Here is a 14,762-nt window from a genome sequence, read left to right on the forward strand (position 1 = left end):
CGACGGGGTGCGGCGGGCTGCGGGGGCGCGGGGGCGGCGCGCCACACCGCCCCTCCCCGGCCGCCTGACCGCGCCCTCCCCCGCCGCCCCCGAGTCTTGATCACAATGCCAGGGCTGCGGAGCCACCCGCGTAACCCAGCCCCGGGCCGGCCCAGGAGGCAGTCACCACCGCGAAGCACGGAGGGCGGGGCGGGCCTGGGCGCGGGGAGGGGTGGGGGATGTGAAAGGTCCCGGATGTTGCTGAACCGGAGCCCCTTCTAGAGGGAGTGACTGGCGCAGGCGCAGAAGGGCCGCACGGAAAGCTAAGGTGGGGGTGGGGGTGGGGGTGGGGAGGAAGCTCCTTGCTGCTTCAGAGGAAGAGCGAGCCTGTGGAGGTTGCGGGGGATTCGAGAAGGGGAGGTGGGAAGGTAGTGGTGGAGAGGAGGGAAAAAAAGGAAGGCGCTTCCCGGCCAGGCTCACTCTCCCAAGAGCAGAGCAGCTGGGAGCTGAGCGGGGCGGGGAGGAGCGCTGGTGGCAGGAGAGGCGGCGCGCTCCCCCGCTCGCCCTCTAGCGCGGGCGGGCAGGACGCGCGCGCTGGGGAGCGGCGGTTGCACTGGGCCCCCAGAGCTGTGGGCACCAATCAACGGTTGCCATAGCAGCGTTTGACGTCATCGTGCGTGTGGTGCCCCTGCTGTCGGGGCTGGTGATTGGAGGAAACCCCGTGTCTGCGGAGCCGCTGTAGCCTGTGAGCAGCCAGATCCACGGACAGAGTCTCAGCCTCGCCGCTGCCGCCCAGAGACTGCTGAGCGCCCGTCCGTCCGCCGCCACCCACTCCGGACACAGGTAAGAGACCGGGCCGCCGCCGCCTCGTCCCACCTCTTCCTTTCCCGACCTGCCTTCGGAAAGCGCGGGGGCCGTCCCAGCTCCGCAGCCCCTCAGCCCCGCTCGCCCGGCGGTAGCGGCGATGGGCTGAGGCGGAGTCTCCTCAGGCGGAGACGGGCGGCGGCTTCTTTTCCGCTGGGTTCGGGCAGGCGGCTCGGGCTGCCTCGGGCTCCTTGCTTCCGGATCGACGCCTTGGCCCCGATAAGCGCCGGCCCCCGGTCCTCGTCCCCGGGGATGGAAAGGGCACCCGCACGCGAGATCCCCAGGGACCCGCCCGGCCGCCGGCTCCCGGCGGTGACCGAGGCCCCGCGGGGCGCGATCCGTCCCCCCGGCGCCCCCAGAGCCCCCTTCCGTGTGGCCGCCCGGCTCGCCGCTTCCGCCCGAGATAATGGCTCGGCGGCTGCGGGCATTGCAGTGGCGCAGGTGAGGCCGCCCCCTCCCCTCGCCGCCCTCCCCTCCCCTCGCCGCCCTCCCCTCCCCTCGCCGCCCTCCCCTCCCCTCGCCGCCCTCCCCTCCCCCTGCCTCTCCCGCCCGCTCCTCGGCGCAGCCTCCGCGCCCCGCGTTGCGGCGGCGGTTCCCAGCCCTCCCCCACCCGGGCGGCGGCGCGACGGCAGGGCAGGGCCTGGGGACCCGGCCGCGAGCCGAGGCCCGCCAGGTACTCGAGGCGAGGCCTCGTTCTGGCCCGATGGGGAGCCGGCTCCGGGGTGGGGCTGGCTTGGGACCTAGGGCCGAATTTCCTGGGTTCCTCGGTGGGGTGGGGGGATGGGGCTGAGTGGCTTTTTGTTTTTTGTTTTTTTTTCTCCTCAGGGTGAGTGGGGGGCTCCGAGCCCCTGGGGGTAGAGAAGAGGAGGGGGCGGGGAAGGCGGTGGGCTGGCGCCTCGCTCGCCGGCCGGGCGGGCTCGAACGTGAGGGTCCCTGTGCTCGCTCCTGAGCCCGTGGCCCCTTTGGGGGCGGGCGAGGCCGAGCCGAACAGCCGGCGGCGGCCCAGCCCGCCTGGGTGTGGCTCTCGCCCCCTCCCCCACCTGCTGCAGCTGTCCGTCCTTCTGGACAAAATGAGCAGCAGCGGTGTCCGGTGGCGGCGGAGACGCGGGTGGGAGAGTGGGGTGTGTCCGCCGCCCGGCCGGCCGCGGTTCCGCTTCTGCGGGCGGCGCTGGCGTCTCTGCCCCCGGGGCGGGCGGCTCCCCCCCGTTCCCCCCCGTTCCCCCTCGTTCCCCCTCGTTCCCCCTGCTTGGGCGGGGGCGCGCTGCTCCTCCCTCTCGCTCTGGTGGGGGGAATTAACGCTCAGCAGTAGGTTGGGCTCCTTGACACAGATCCGCCATGACAAAGAGGGAGAATCGGGGACTTGGGCGGAGCCAAGGAAGGGTGGCTGCGGATAGCGCGCACAGAAGGGTTTGCACTTGAAAGTCAAGGTCTGTCCGCATTGGTTTCACCTCGTTCGATGTCTCACGTCGGTGAAGGGTTAAATGGGTGCGGTGAGTGCTCGCCGCAAGACAGAGGCGAGGCCTTGGAGCCCTAGTTACTCTGAGAAGCCTGCTGCACTTCCCCTCGTACTCGAGGGGCTGGGGAGACAAACCTTTGTGCTTGTGTTTGATAATTTTTCGTTAGAAGCACCATTAATCTGAAAGCATTTTGAGTTCCTGAGGGGAAATTAGTAATTTCAGGGTGTGTGTGTGGGTGGCGGGTATGTATGTGATCTTATATTTTAAATAGGTTTGCATTGATACGGTATATCTCGCAAGTAAGCAAGCTGTTCGGGTTTGACTTTAAAAGAAAAGTATTATGGGATTTTCCTGGGAGGGTAAAGGTTGTGATACTGGGTTGTCAGTTCTCAGAGGGGGCACTGGCTCTTCTGTTCACCTTTTAATAGAGCACTTCAGGCTGTATATTTATCTTTAAAATAATTTATTTTGTGGGATCAGTCATGGGTTAGTATCTTTCTGTGCTATTTTAGCACCTTTCAAAAGGATATCTTTCAGGAAAAGTATAGGGTAAATGAAAAGGTCTAGGGAGCTTTAAAATGAGAGCTAGGTGAGAAGTTATGGTAAAGGTAGCTTAAGTTATAAATTTTGACTACTAGAAACAATGCAGTAATTCTACATGTAGACTGGAAACAGTTACATGGAAAACAGTATTCACACTAGAAGCTCTTACTTAATATACACAGTTTAGTGCTCCTATATATACGATGGTAAAGAAGTTGCACAACTCATAGATGTAATTTTTAAGCATCCATGCATGTGATAAGGTACAGGTAAATGAGACTTTAGGGTCTGCTACGATTGTGGGTGCTTGTTTTATGTTCACAGTGCCTTAAATCAAGCAATTTGGCCCATTCTCCCAGAAAATTGTCATGCTGTGATCAGCTGGCAAGTGTTGCAGAGATCAGTGGGTTTGGCGTGGGGGTAATACCGATAACATTTAAACTTAAACACTTCTGACAACAATAGTAGGTATTATTAAAGTAAAAAGCCATGAATTACATTAAACTGACCTGAATCATGATTCTGGAAGTACGGTTGAGGTTGTAATGTTCGTCAGCAATGCTTTCACTAAAAAAACAACTGCTTAATATGGGATTACTTACGATATTGGAATTGAGATTTTGGCCAGGTAAGGTAAGGGTTGGATTTTGAGCCAATATACATTGGCTTTATGTGAAATTAGAATCTTCTGAACAAAGGTGATTTCGTGCAATTATAGTTTTGCTTCTCTTTCGCTTTATGTTAATGGCTTTAAATTTGTCCCCTGAATGCTGAGTATGCCCCGCTCCCCCATTCTAGTCAGTCATACTTTTGTGAGGTATTAAATTCCTTGTGTGAAGACTCTACTATAGGCAGTGAGGTTTGAGGTATTAATAGTTATTTACAAAAGGTATAATTTTGAGCCTTTCATTTTGATGGAAAAAAATGTCTAAATGCTACTTTTTTCCCCCCCTACAGAGCATCCAGTCATGGATAAAAATGAGCTGGTGCAGAAGGCCAAACTGGCCGAGCAGGCTGAGCGATATGATGACATGGCAGCCTGCATGAAGTCCGTAACTGAGCAAGGAGCTGAATTATCCAATGAGGAGAGGAATCTTCTCTCAGTTGCTTATAAAAATGTTGTAGGAGCCCGTAGGTCATCTTGGAGGGTCGTCTCAAGTATTGAGCAAAAGACGGAAGGTGCTGAGAAAAAACAGCAGATGGCTCGAGAATACAGAGAGAAAATTGAGACCGAGCTAAGAGATATCTGCAATGATGTACTGGTGAGAAACATTCAGTCCAGCTTCATTATAAGATAGGGTTCCTATAATGATTATCAGATGTTACTCTCAACTTTTTTCTTTTGGTTTTTCCTTTCTTTAAAAAAAATTGAGTGTTCTAAATTTTGAAGTCTTCTAGGAGTCCTTACTAAAAGATATTAAAAACAGTTGTAGTTAAATTTGTATAAAATAAATACAGTACTGATTATCAGTTAAGGTAGACTGAAAAAGAGTGATAGTGTATTTTCTATTAAATGAAATAAATAAAACTTATTTCAGTTGTGGTTAAAACATTTGCAGTAGTTTTAGAGCTCATTTTCTTAACTATGTCAGTAGATGCAGGAGTTTTACACATCTTGTCGTAAGAGAGAGGTAATGGGAGACTCATTGTAGATATAATACCCTTCCCTGGTTTAGCCACTATAGTGTAAAGTATCAGCTATGCAGAAAATTGTGGCTTCAGAGTTGCTTTTTGCCTCTTCCTGCATTTAAGTGTTAAAGTCAACTTTGAACACTGACAACCACAATAAAAGAGTAAATCAAATGACTTTTCTAGTTTCAATCAGATATTTGAAGAATTTAGTAAATACTGTGTTGAAGCACTGCTTCTCTAAAAAACTTTAAAAAAATTGAACATTGCATTTTAATTCATATTAATCTACTTTCTTAAAATGATAGATTTCTCACTCAGAAAAGTTTAAATCTTAGGATAAATGGTAGAAGATCCAATCATTTAATATATAACATATATACATTAATAGTTTTTCTTTTTTAATGAACCAGGAGTGATTTTACTAAATTACCTGCAGGACTTCACATTACACATTGGGTCTCAGTATTGTAGGGCTCTTGTATTGACTATCCCATTTTCTCTGGACAGGTTATTGATTCTGGGACTCAGAAATCCAGATGCACATTTACTTTGAAACTTCTTCGTGGAAAGACTAATGAGCAATATAGGATTATTTATGATGGGGTTTTAGGTTTGGGGCTTTGTAAAGCTGGTGTTGGTATTAAGATTCTTTTATACAAGTTTTTAATTACTAATGGGATAGCTTTAAGTCCTAAATTAAAATATTTTTCTCAAATGATATTTTCTTCAGGGTGTCTTTTAAAGAGTGATTATTTTTTATCTTAACATGGGCTCCCAGAGCCTTACGTAATGTCTCTTGGTTTTTTGTTTTCGATTTTTAAATTTTTACATTTATACGTATCATTTATTTAAGATGGGAAAGGAATTCCATGTTTTTATTGAGGCTAAATAACAAATGTTTCTCCTGTGGTTTGCTAAGGTAATAAGAATATTTAAAACTCAAAAATATATCTTTCTATAATAAAAAAAGTGCTGTTTTTTTTCTCCTTTGCTCTCTTTAGTGACTAATAGCTGTGTATATGTTACTGAATTTTGTTTGCTCTGGTGTTTTTCCTCCAATTATCGCACCTGATCAGATAATACAAGAGTTTGTTGTAAGTTATAATTTAAGACAAAAGCCAATCTTAGGAATAAAAGGGGATATAGTAATAACATTTACTCTTTACTAACAAGTTTCTTTGCTATCCCAGGTAGGTATTTGCATGTTTTCCCCAGACAAGGTTAAAAAAATTCCTGTCATTGCAAGGATTTTCCTAGGAAAAGACTGTAGCAGTTTTAACTTTGTTTCCCTTTGGTTTCCTTATCCAAAAAACAAAAATACTGCATAGGGTCAGTGGATGGGAATACTTAGATTGATCTGTAAATAGCTTCTTTGTTGATATGATTATTAAGGGGATTTGATATTGGTGACTACCCATGTTCTCCTTCAGAATAATACATTCATTTTACCAAGTCTAAATGAAGTTTCCACCTTAAGACTATAGATACATGAAAGTTTAATTCCTTTGCCATACAAAAGCTAAACAAATTTTTGCTTCCAGCCTTGGTCTTTTTAGTGATCTAAAAGCAAATCTTTTAGCTCTGCTCTAGTGATATTTGCATAGTTTATACTTCCTAACATATAGTATCTACTCAAGTATTTGCTGGGTAAATGAAGAAAAAGGCTTCTTACGAAAAAGAGGGTAATACAACTAGGTCAGCAGCACTGCTGATTTTCCAAGGCCTTTTCTGTTTCATCTTGGAAAATTCAGTTATTTACAGATGTTGTTCTTTTTCATGTAGGCCTATCTTTTTTCATACAGGTCATGTTGGCTCTGGAAACATCTTGCATAGAATTCCTTTTCCCCTTTTTGAGTAAAATGTAAGAATAAAATATAGCAGAACTGACCTTTCTCCTAGAGAAAAAAATTTTTTGATGTACTTGATGATTAGTGAAAGTTTATATTTTAAGATCTTATATGGTAAAAACCATAATCATATTTTTCTAGGTTTTTTTTTTTTTTTGAACTTTGATTTTTTTTTTCCATTTGAGAAAAATAAGTGGGTAATCCCTTTTCAGAATTAAACTTACTGGTCTGTTGTGTTAGTGATAGACTAGACTGCATTGTTCTGTTGAGCACCTATATCATACTAGCCAAGACCTCTTCCCATAAAAAGGAGCTAAGTTTTTCTGAAGAACTCTTTAGTCTGTTCTCAAATGGTTACTGCCGTTCTGGTTATGTGGATTTATCAAGTGTTTATATCATTTACTAAGCGGAGAAAGGGTAGTCTTGTACTTTGTACAAGAGTTTTAGAGCATTACTGTGGAAAATGGTCACAAGTGTATTCTTCACAACATGGACTCTTCTTTTTGCAAGAGAACTTGGGGCTCTTCCCTGTGTTGTTATTAATTGAAGTTTGCAGTATGTGAACTAATGCTATCTGCCTTTCCTGCCAGATCTTAGACCAAAAGCTCTCTTGGTAGTGGGGCAAGGACTCCACATTAGTGATCTCTACTACCCTCCTCTGTATAAACCCACAAGAAGAAGCCAAAAACTGGATAGTTTTTGTCTTGAGCATGAGATGACAAAATACATACTAGAAAACCTAATTCCAGCTCAAAAATAATGTAGTGGTGTAAGAAGAACACCACCTTTTTGAGTCAGTAGCTTTTTACCATCTAATCGTTGCAAGGCCTAAGGAAATCATTTAGTCCCTTTGAGAGAAAACTGAGTCCAATTAAATGACAGTAATGTCTACCCCATAGGATTGTTATGGAGAATGAAAATCAGGAGTCTCCTAACTCCGGAGTCCAGAAATAGGATTTAAAAGATCCAAGAAACCATAAAAACTGTGTTTTTGTGGGGTTGAGATTCCATACTGACCAGTATATTTTCCAGAGTTTACTTAAAAAATCTGAAAACACTGCTTATAGGAGGTGAAGCAGTAAAATCTTGATTCTATCATTTCAAGCACCTGTGGCAATGGTAGTTGAGTAATAGTAAATTATTCAGTTAACTTGAGTTCCATTTTTTATGCTTCTCTACATTTTTATTTGTCCAAGACAGTTTTAAGGTGTGGTTGCTGGGCATTGGTTTTTATCTATAGCCTACAGAACTGCCATTAAGCAGGAACAAGCCAGGAAACCAGGTAACTTTTGGGCCTCTGCTGCTCTGAATATATTAATAAGTGCCTTGGGCTTTAAAAACCGCTACGTGGAATTGTAAGCTGAAAATCACTAGGCAGCTCTTTTATTGGAATAAGGGCTTCTCGGGCAGCCCTGGTGGCCCAGCAGTTTAGTGCTGTCTTCAGCCCAGGGTGTGATCCTGGAGACCCGGGATCGAGTCCTGGAGACTGGATCCCATGTCGAGCTCCCTGCATGGAGCCTGCTTCTTCTGCCTGTGTCTCTGACCCCCCCCCCCCCCCCCCCCGCCGCCATGTCTCTCATGAATAAATAAATAAAATCTTAAAAGAAAAAAGAAAGGAATAAGGGCTTCTCAAAAGAATTCTAGTGTTACACTCGTCTTTACTACTTAATATATTTACATGTTTTTGTCAAATGGCTTTGGTATGTTTGAAAATATGAAGACCTTCTGTGGCATATAGATATCTACAGTCTCTTCCAGGGAGGAATATATTGGACAGAACCTTTTTGGTAATAAAATTCAGTATTTTTTGAAGAGTTACTATGATAAGCAGTAAGTATTTTACCTGGTGAGGTGTTTTATATAGTTGGAAAGTCTGAGGTATATGATGTGGAAATTGAAGAAAATAAAAGAATGGAAATAGAAAGGCAAGTGTTTGCTTTTTGGTGGCAAGGGGAAGAATAACCAACAATTTGCTTAAGAGCAGCAGGCTTCTTATCCTTCAGTATAGCAGTACTTCACTAAGAATCTTTTCACCTGTGCTAGTAAGATAGATAACTTGGAGATGTTTAGTTTTAGTGATGAGCTATGAAGATTATTATTATTAGCGTGTTAAAAGTGAGCTAAGGAAAAGATAAAAGGGTTCAAAAGTGGAATTAGAGTGTGTTAAAATCTCAAGTATAGGTAGTACAGGCACCCTTAGGAAATAATGATTCAATTCTTAATCTATTCAAGAAAAAGGAAGAAATTGTATGCAGCCCCCACAGAGGCATTTTGAACTAGAAAGGTGAAAAATAAGCTATAAGCTACCTTAGAGTTTTAATAGCTCACCAAGAGTAATTTTTGCTCTTCACTTTTTCTCTTTTAAGAACACTCAACTTTGGGCAGCCTGGGTGGCTCAGTGGTTTAGGGCCGCCTTCAGCCCAGAGGATGATCCTGGAGACCCAGGATCAAGTCCCAGGTTGGGCTCCCTGCATGGAGTGGAGCCTGCTTCTCCCTCTGCCTGTGTCTCTGCCTCTCTCTCTGTGTGTATCTCATGAATAAATAAATAAAATAAAATAAAAAGAAAACACTCAACTTTATCAGTAAAGAAATCCTAGCGGTATACCTCAATAGTGGTACAGTGGAAGCATCCTAATTAATTGGTTAAATGAAAAATAGTTTATGGTCATACTTGCTTTAAATATTTGTTTTAAATTAAAACATATGTTCTTTTGTCCATTTTTAATGTGAGGCCAAAGTGTTTTCACATGATTTGCTAACTACCCCTAAAAGTGTGTCCTTTATAAAATACAGTTTGAGTTTGCATAGTAGAGTGAGAACCTAATGTTTGCTAAGCAGTTGGTTAGTTAAGATTTCCTCTAGAAATGTGTAATTTTTCTAAACTTATAGTTTTCAACTCAAGTGATTTTTCTGTATATAACTCTCCTTTGAAAACTAGTTGTTACCAAAAAAAAAAAAAAACTCACCTTAGTTATCCAAAGCACTTATTTTTGTTTTCATAGTAATGTATTTTTTTCACACTTGTATTTCCTATCATGTAAATAATATTTTAAGTAATTACAGCCAGTATAGTTGCATGGTTTTGGAAACAAATACTGGACTATTAATCAGGTATCTTAAGAAATAGTAACTGCTGATAGAAACTGAGGGGGGAGATTCCAGAGAGTAGCTGAAAAATCTGTCCTCAAGCATTTAGGCCTAAATCATGAGTGTTTATCATGTTTGCTTACCTAGGAGTGAAGAGCATAGTATAATCCAGGTTATCAATTAAGTGAAATTGGTTAATCTAGCACATTAAGCTTTTATAGAAGAGTTGTTGCATTCTAGATTTTTTATTAGAACATTAAACGGGAACATTGCTTCCTTTATTTAAAAGCCTTTTTCGGGTATCCCTGGGTGGCTCAGCGGTTTGGCGCCTGCCTTTGGCCCAGGGCGTGGTCCTGGAGTCCCGGGATCAAGTCCCGCGTCAGGCTCCTAGCACGGAGCCTGCTTCTCCCTCTGCTTCTCTCTCTCTATGTCTATCATGAATAAATAAATAAATATTTTTTAAAAAGAAGCCTTTTTCGAAAATTTTGCAAGAGGTGAGACTAGGAGGGATGGGTACTGGTTAGATCGTGCTGTACTAATATGTATGCCTAGTATAATGCCTAGTTAATGTTACAAACTAAGGAGTGAGGGACTTGAAAGCCCATGGAAAGTGACAGCAAATTTTGCCTCTTAAAAGGTGGGTTGGTAGACATGCAAAAATCCTTGTTTTTAATAAGGAAAATCCACTTTTATAATTTTACAGATTTTTTGAAGATTTGATCTTTTATAGTCTGGTTCTTTTTTTTTTTTTTTTTTTTTTTAAGATTTTATTTATTTATTCATGAGAGAGAGAAAGGCAGAGAGACACAGGCAGAGGGAGAAGCAGGCTCTACATGGGAGCCCGATGTGGGACTTGATCCCAGGACTCCACGATCACGCCCTGAGCCAAAGGCAGACACTCAACCTGCCAAGTCACCCAGATGTCCCATATAGTCTGGTTTTTTGGACTCATTTTCTTTTACTATTATCAGAAGATTCTCATTGTCCTCCATTATATAGTTTGTTAATCATTGTTTATATTTTAATCTTGTTTTTGTAATTGAGGCTTTAACCTATGAAAGATTTAGGGTTTTTCTTCCCATGAATATAGTGTTTTTTCATAGCTGATAAGTATTTCTAGCATATAAGGGGAACCCAATATATGAAATAGTTTTGCCTTTATAGTGTTACTGGGCTATTGAGATTAATTTGACTACACATTTTTGATCCCAAAGTAGGTGATCCTTGGTATATTCATAGTGAAGAATATATGTGTGTATGAGAAATTTTCTTTTAAAAAGTTAAAGTTGTAGATGTTCTGATGTGAAACACTTAAAAACTTATTATCATCCATTGAAATTATAATAGGTTTTAGGAATTTCAACCTGGTTCTTATAGTTCTTTAGTATGATAGTTTTACATTGAGAACACTGCTTTTTAGGGGATTTAAAATTGCTGTAAGTTTCAGTATGCTAAAGGCCACAGTTCTCTTTTTCTTTTTTTTTTTTTGAAGTTACCTGTCCTTTCTATCGACTTAATTTAATTTTAGCAGTTCTGTTCTGCATACAGCTCTGATTATTTCTGTGAAACACTGATTTCTTTCTGTTCCGCTTGATTTTGCCAAAATCCAATAGAGCCTTTGGCTCTAGTTTGTTCTTACTATGTCCTAAGGCAAGCCACTGTAATTCTCATCTTTATGGCCTGAGGGTTTCTGCTTCATTACTCTGATTTAGAATTTAATCTTGTTCATTTTTTTTAAAGAATTTATTTATTTATTCATGAGAAACACACACACAGAGGCAGAGACACAGGTAGAGGGAGAAGCAGGCTCCATGCAGGGAGCCTGATGTGGGACTCAGTCCCAGGACTGGGGGATCACGCCCTGAGCTGAAGGCAGATGCTCAACCGCTGAGCCACCCCAGGCATCCCAGTCTTATTCTTTTTTTTTTTTTTTTTTTTCAACTTCAGAGGATTAGCTTCATTCTCCTTGAAAACAGGACAGACCACTGAAATTTGTGGTATTTAATTTGATATTAAGCATATCCATATTTTTTAGCACAAATTTGAATTTGGCTTGGGAGGAATGGCATGTTTAGCCACAGCATCTCACATTTTTGTGCAGTAGGTCATTCATTTATCTTTCTGAATGAAAAACTTCTATCAGAAAAATGTGGTACCACTTGTCATTGATTTAGTTGTGCATTTTCTGGTAAGATAATGTGACATAAGTAGTAATGTTATAGAATAGTCTTTTTTTTCTTAAGATTTTATTTATTTATTTGACAGTGCAAGCATGCACGCACACACAAGCAAGGGGAGTTGCAGGCAGAGGGAGAAGGAGAAGCAGGCTCCCTGCTGAGCTTAATGGGATCCTAAAATGATGACCTGAGCTGAAGGCAGAACTTAACCAACTGAGCCATTCAGGAGCCCTATGGAATAGACTTGTATCTTGCCAGAGTTTTCTTTTGTGTTCTCTTGGCTTATTTATTGCTGCAGTGTGACTCTTGAGGCAACAAAGTATGGATGTATAGCTGATTTGGTATCAGTATGATTCTGTGATATGCACATTTGTTTATATTGGAATAGATCACTAAAAGGTTTTAGCATATTAACTTTTTGTGACTTCTTTTCATAGAATTTTTTTTTAAGATTTTATTTATTCATTCATGAGAGAGACAGAGAAAGGGGGGCAGAGACACAGGCAAAGGGAGAAGCAGGCCCCATGCAGGGAGCCTGACGTGGGACTCAATCTTGTGTCTCCAGGATCAGGCCCTGGGCTGAAGTTAGCGCCAAACCGCTGAGTCATCCGGGCTGCCCCTTCTTTTCACAGAATTTATTGTGAGCATTCTTCCTTTCTCCCCCAAATAAAAACAATGGCTTACGGTGGTGTTAACTGTAGAGAATGTAAGGACCATCTCTCAAATGTTAGTGTGTAGAGTTAAGTAGACCAAAATAAAAATAAGACTTTGCTTGGGATGTCTGGGTGCCTCAGCAGTTGAGCGCGTCTGCCTTAGGCTTAGGGTGTGATCCTGGAGTACCAGGATGCAGTCCCATATCGGGCTCCCTGCATGGAATTTGCTTCTCCTTCTGCCTGTTTCTCTGCCTCTCTCTTTCTGTATCTCTCATCAATCAATAAATAAAGTCTTTAAACAAAATAAAAGAAGACTTTGCTCACTGGGTTGACCTGTAGGTAGATATGCTTGTTGATTTTTTTATTTTATTTTATTTTTTTTTAAGATTTTTTATTTTATTTATTCATAGAGACACAGAGAGAGGCAGAGACACAGGCAGAGGGAGAAGCAGGCTCCATGCAGGGAGCCTGACATGGGACGATCCCGGGTCTCCAGGATCACGCCCTGGGCTGAGGGCGGCGCTAAACCACTGTGCCATCCGGGCTGCCCTACAAATGCTTTTCTGAAAAACTCCTGCATGCTCATCCAAGACTGATGAACTTGTCTGCTCATATTTTTTTTGCTTCTAAAAACATAATAAACACCATTGCCCAGAGTTTAGAACGTAGACCTGCTTGGACCACATTTAACCCAGGGACATTAAATCTTACCCCCAAATGCATTACTTTTAAAATGCAGTTCTATGGAATTGACAGTTGAGGGCAGTATTATATATAGGAAGGCTCTAATATGCTTAACAAGTTCTCACTTCAGTAATTTGAGTACTTTACTAAGGTATTTGGAAGATGTTTAGAAATAGTGATATATTGAGGACTGACTTTTCAGTTTTCCCTTTGGTTGTTTTTATTTGATAGAGGGGCTTATCAGACAATGTAATTGGATCAAAGGGATAAGACCTGAAGAATAATCGTGTAATTTTTCTAAAAATAAAGGAAACTGGGGCAGCCCCGGTGGTGCAGCGGTTTGGCGCCGCCTGCAGCCTGGGGTGTGATCCTGGAGACCCGGGATGGAGTCCCACATCGGGCTCCCTGCGTGCAGCCTGCTTCTCCCTCTGCCTGTGTCTCTGCGCCCCTCTCTCTCTCTCTCTCTCTCTCTCTCTCTCTCTCTATGAATGAATAAATAAAATCTTTAAAAAAAATAAAAATAAAGGAAACTAAAATATGTACTACCTTTTAAAGGTATGGTAGAATCTAGCACAGGCTGTGCAAACTTAGAGTTTGAAATTTTTATTCATTTTATGACTTTGAGCTAGTTATTCCATCTCTAGCTTTATTTCCCCATCTTCAAAATGGCAGTGAGGATCTACCTTGAGGATGTTTTGAGAATTACTGACTTAATACACACCCATGGTGATATTAAATAACAAATATACTGCTTAACCTTTTTTTGTACCACTGATGGTCACTTCAGTGTGGTTTAATTAATTTTGAGGTTAAATATAAGAATTTTGATTAACTGCTTAAACTTCTTATATTTAATGTTTATTTTATAAGCCCCCTGTGCTATTAAAAAGTATAATAAATATTAAAAGCCCCCCCCCCTTAAAGATTTTATTTATTCATTAGAGACAGAGAGAAAGGCAGAGGCGCAAAGGCAGAGGGAGAAGCAGGCTCCATGCAGGGAGCCCGACCTGGGACTCACATCCTGGGCTGAAGGTGGCACTAAACCACTGAGCCACCTGGGCTGCCCAAAAGCCCCTTTTCTTAAAAAATCTTGACAACTTAGGAAAATGAACACAACCACAAATAACAAAGACTTCATGTTGGTTGAATGTGAAAGACTTCACCTTTTTTTAAAAAGCAGCGGATAATATCTAGTACCACTAGGAAGTTCATAATAATATAGAGTGTGCATGTGCAAATTAAAAAACTATGAAAAATGAGGCATTTTAAACAAGTGTTTTGTGGTGGAAATACTTGGTTAGCGACCAGCCCAGGTCACGGTTGATGCCAACTCTAAAAAGGGTTCTGCGTCAGAGGAGGAAGAGGAAAGCCCCTAAGCATGTCAGAACAATTTTAGCAGTTAGCAACACCTAGTGCTCTATAAATTCTCTTTGGTACTTCCTACCATTTACTTTTTTTTTTTTTTTTAATTTTATTTATTCATGAGACACACAGAGACACAGGCATAGGGAGAAGCAGGCTCCATGCAGGAAGCCCGATATGGCACTCGGTCCTGGGACTCCAGATTACAGGACTCCGGGATCACACCCTGAGCCAAAGGATAGACGCTCAACCACTGAGCCACCCAGATGTTCCTCTGAACCTGATTTAACTTAGCAATTCCTCCTGCCACTTAACTGTGAGTCCTTTCAACCAGCTGATTTTTCGGAAATGCACACAAAATGTTCTAGAACACCGGGCTGTCAGCATTTTCTGCAGATGTTTTTTGATTCATTTAGGGAGAAAACTTCAGGGAGCAACTACTATAGCTGTCAGCAGGAATTAGGATTACGTTTTTGA

At 42.8% G+C, this 14,762-nt stretch overlaps 1 protein-coding gene across 1 annotated transcript in view; it reads left to right on the plus strand.

Moving 5' to 3' along the window:
• Nucleotides 1-685: 685 nt before the first annotated feature.
• The window catches only part of YWHAZ (tyrosine 3-monooxygenase/tryptophan 5-monooxygenase activation protein zeta), a 35,160-nt gene continuing 21,083 nt past the window's right edge, over nucleotides 686-14,762 (plus strand). Inside the window, exons 1-2 of the mRNA XM_041769008.1 lie at nucleotides 686-822; nucleotides 3,801-4,105. Coding sequence (XP_041624942.1) covers nucleotides 3,812-4,105 — 294 coding nt within the window. The 5' untranslated portion in view covers nucleotides 686-822; nucleotides 3,801-3,811. The remainder of the gene's footprint in view (nucleotides 823-3,800; nucleotides 4,106-14,762) is intronic.

The sequence above is a fragment of the Vulpes lagopus genome, chromosome 9 (genome assembly GCF_018345385.1).
Source record: "Vulpes lagopus strain Blue_001 chromosome 9, ASM1834538v1, whole genome shotgun sequence".
NCBI classification, from domain to species: domain Eukaryota; kingdom Metazoa; phylum Chordata; class Mammalia; order Carnivora; family Canidae; genus Vulpes; species Vulpes lagopus.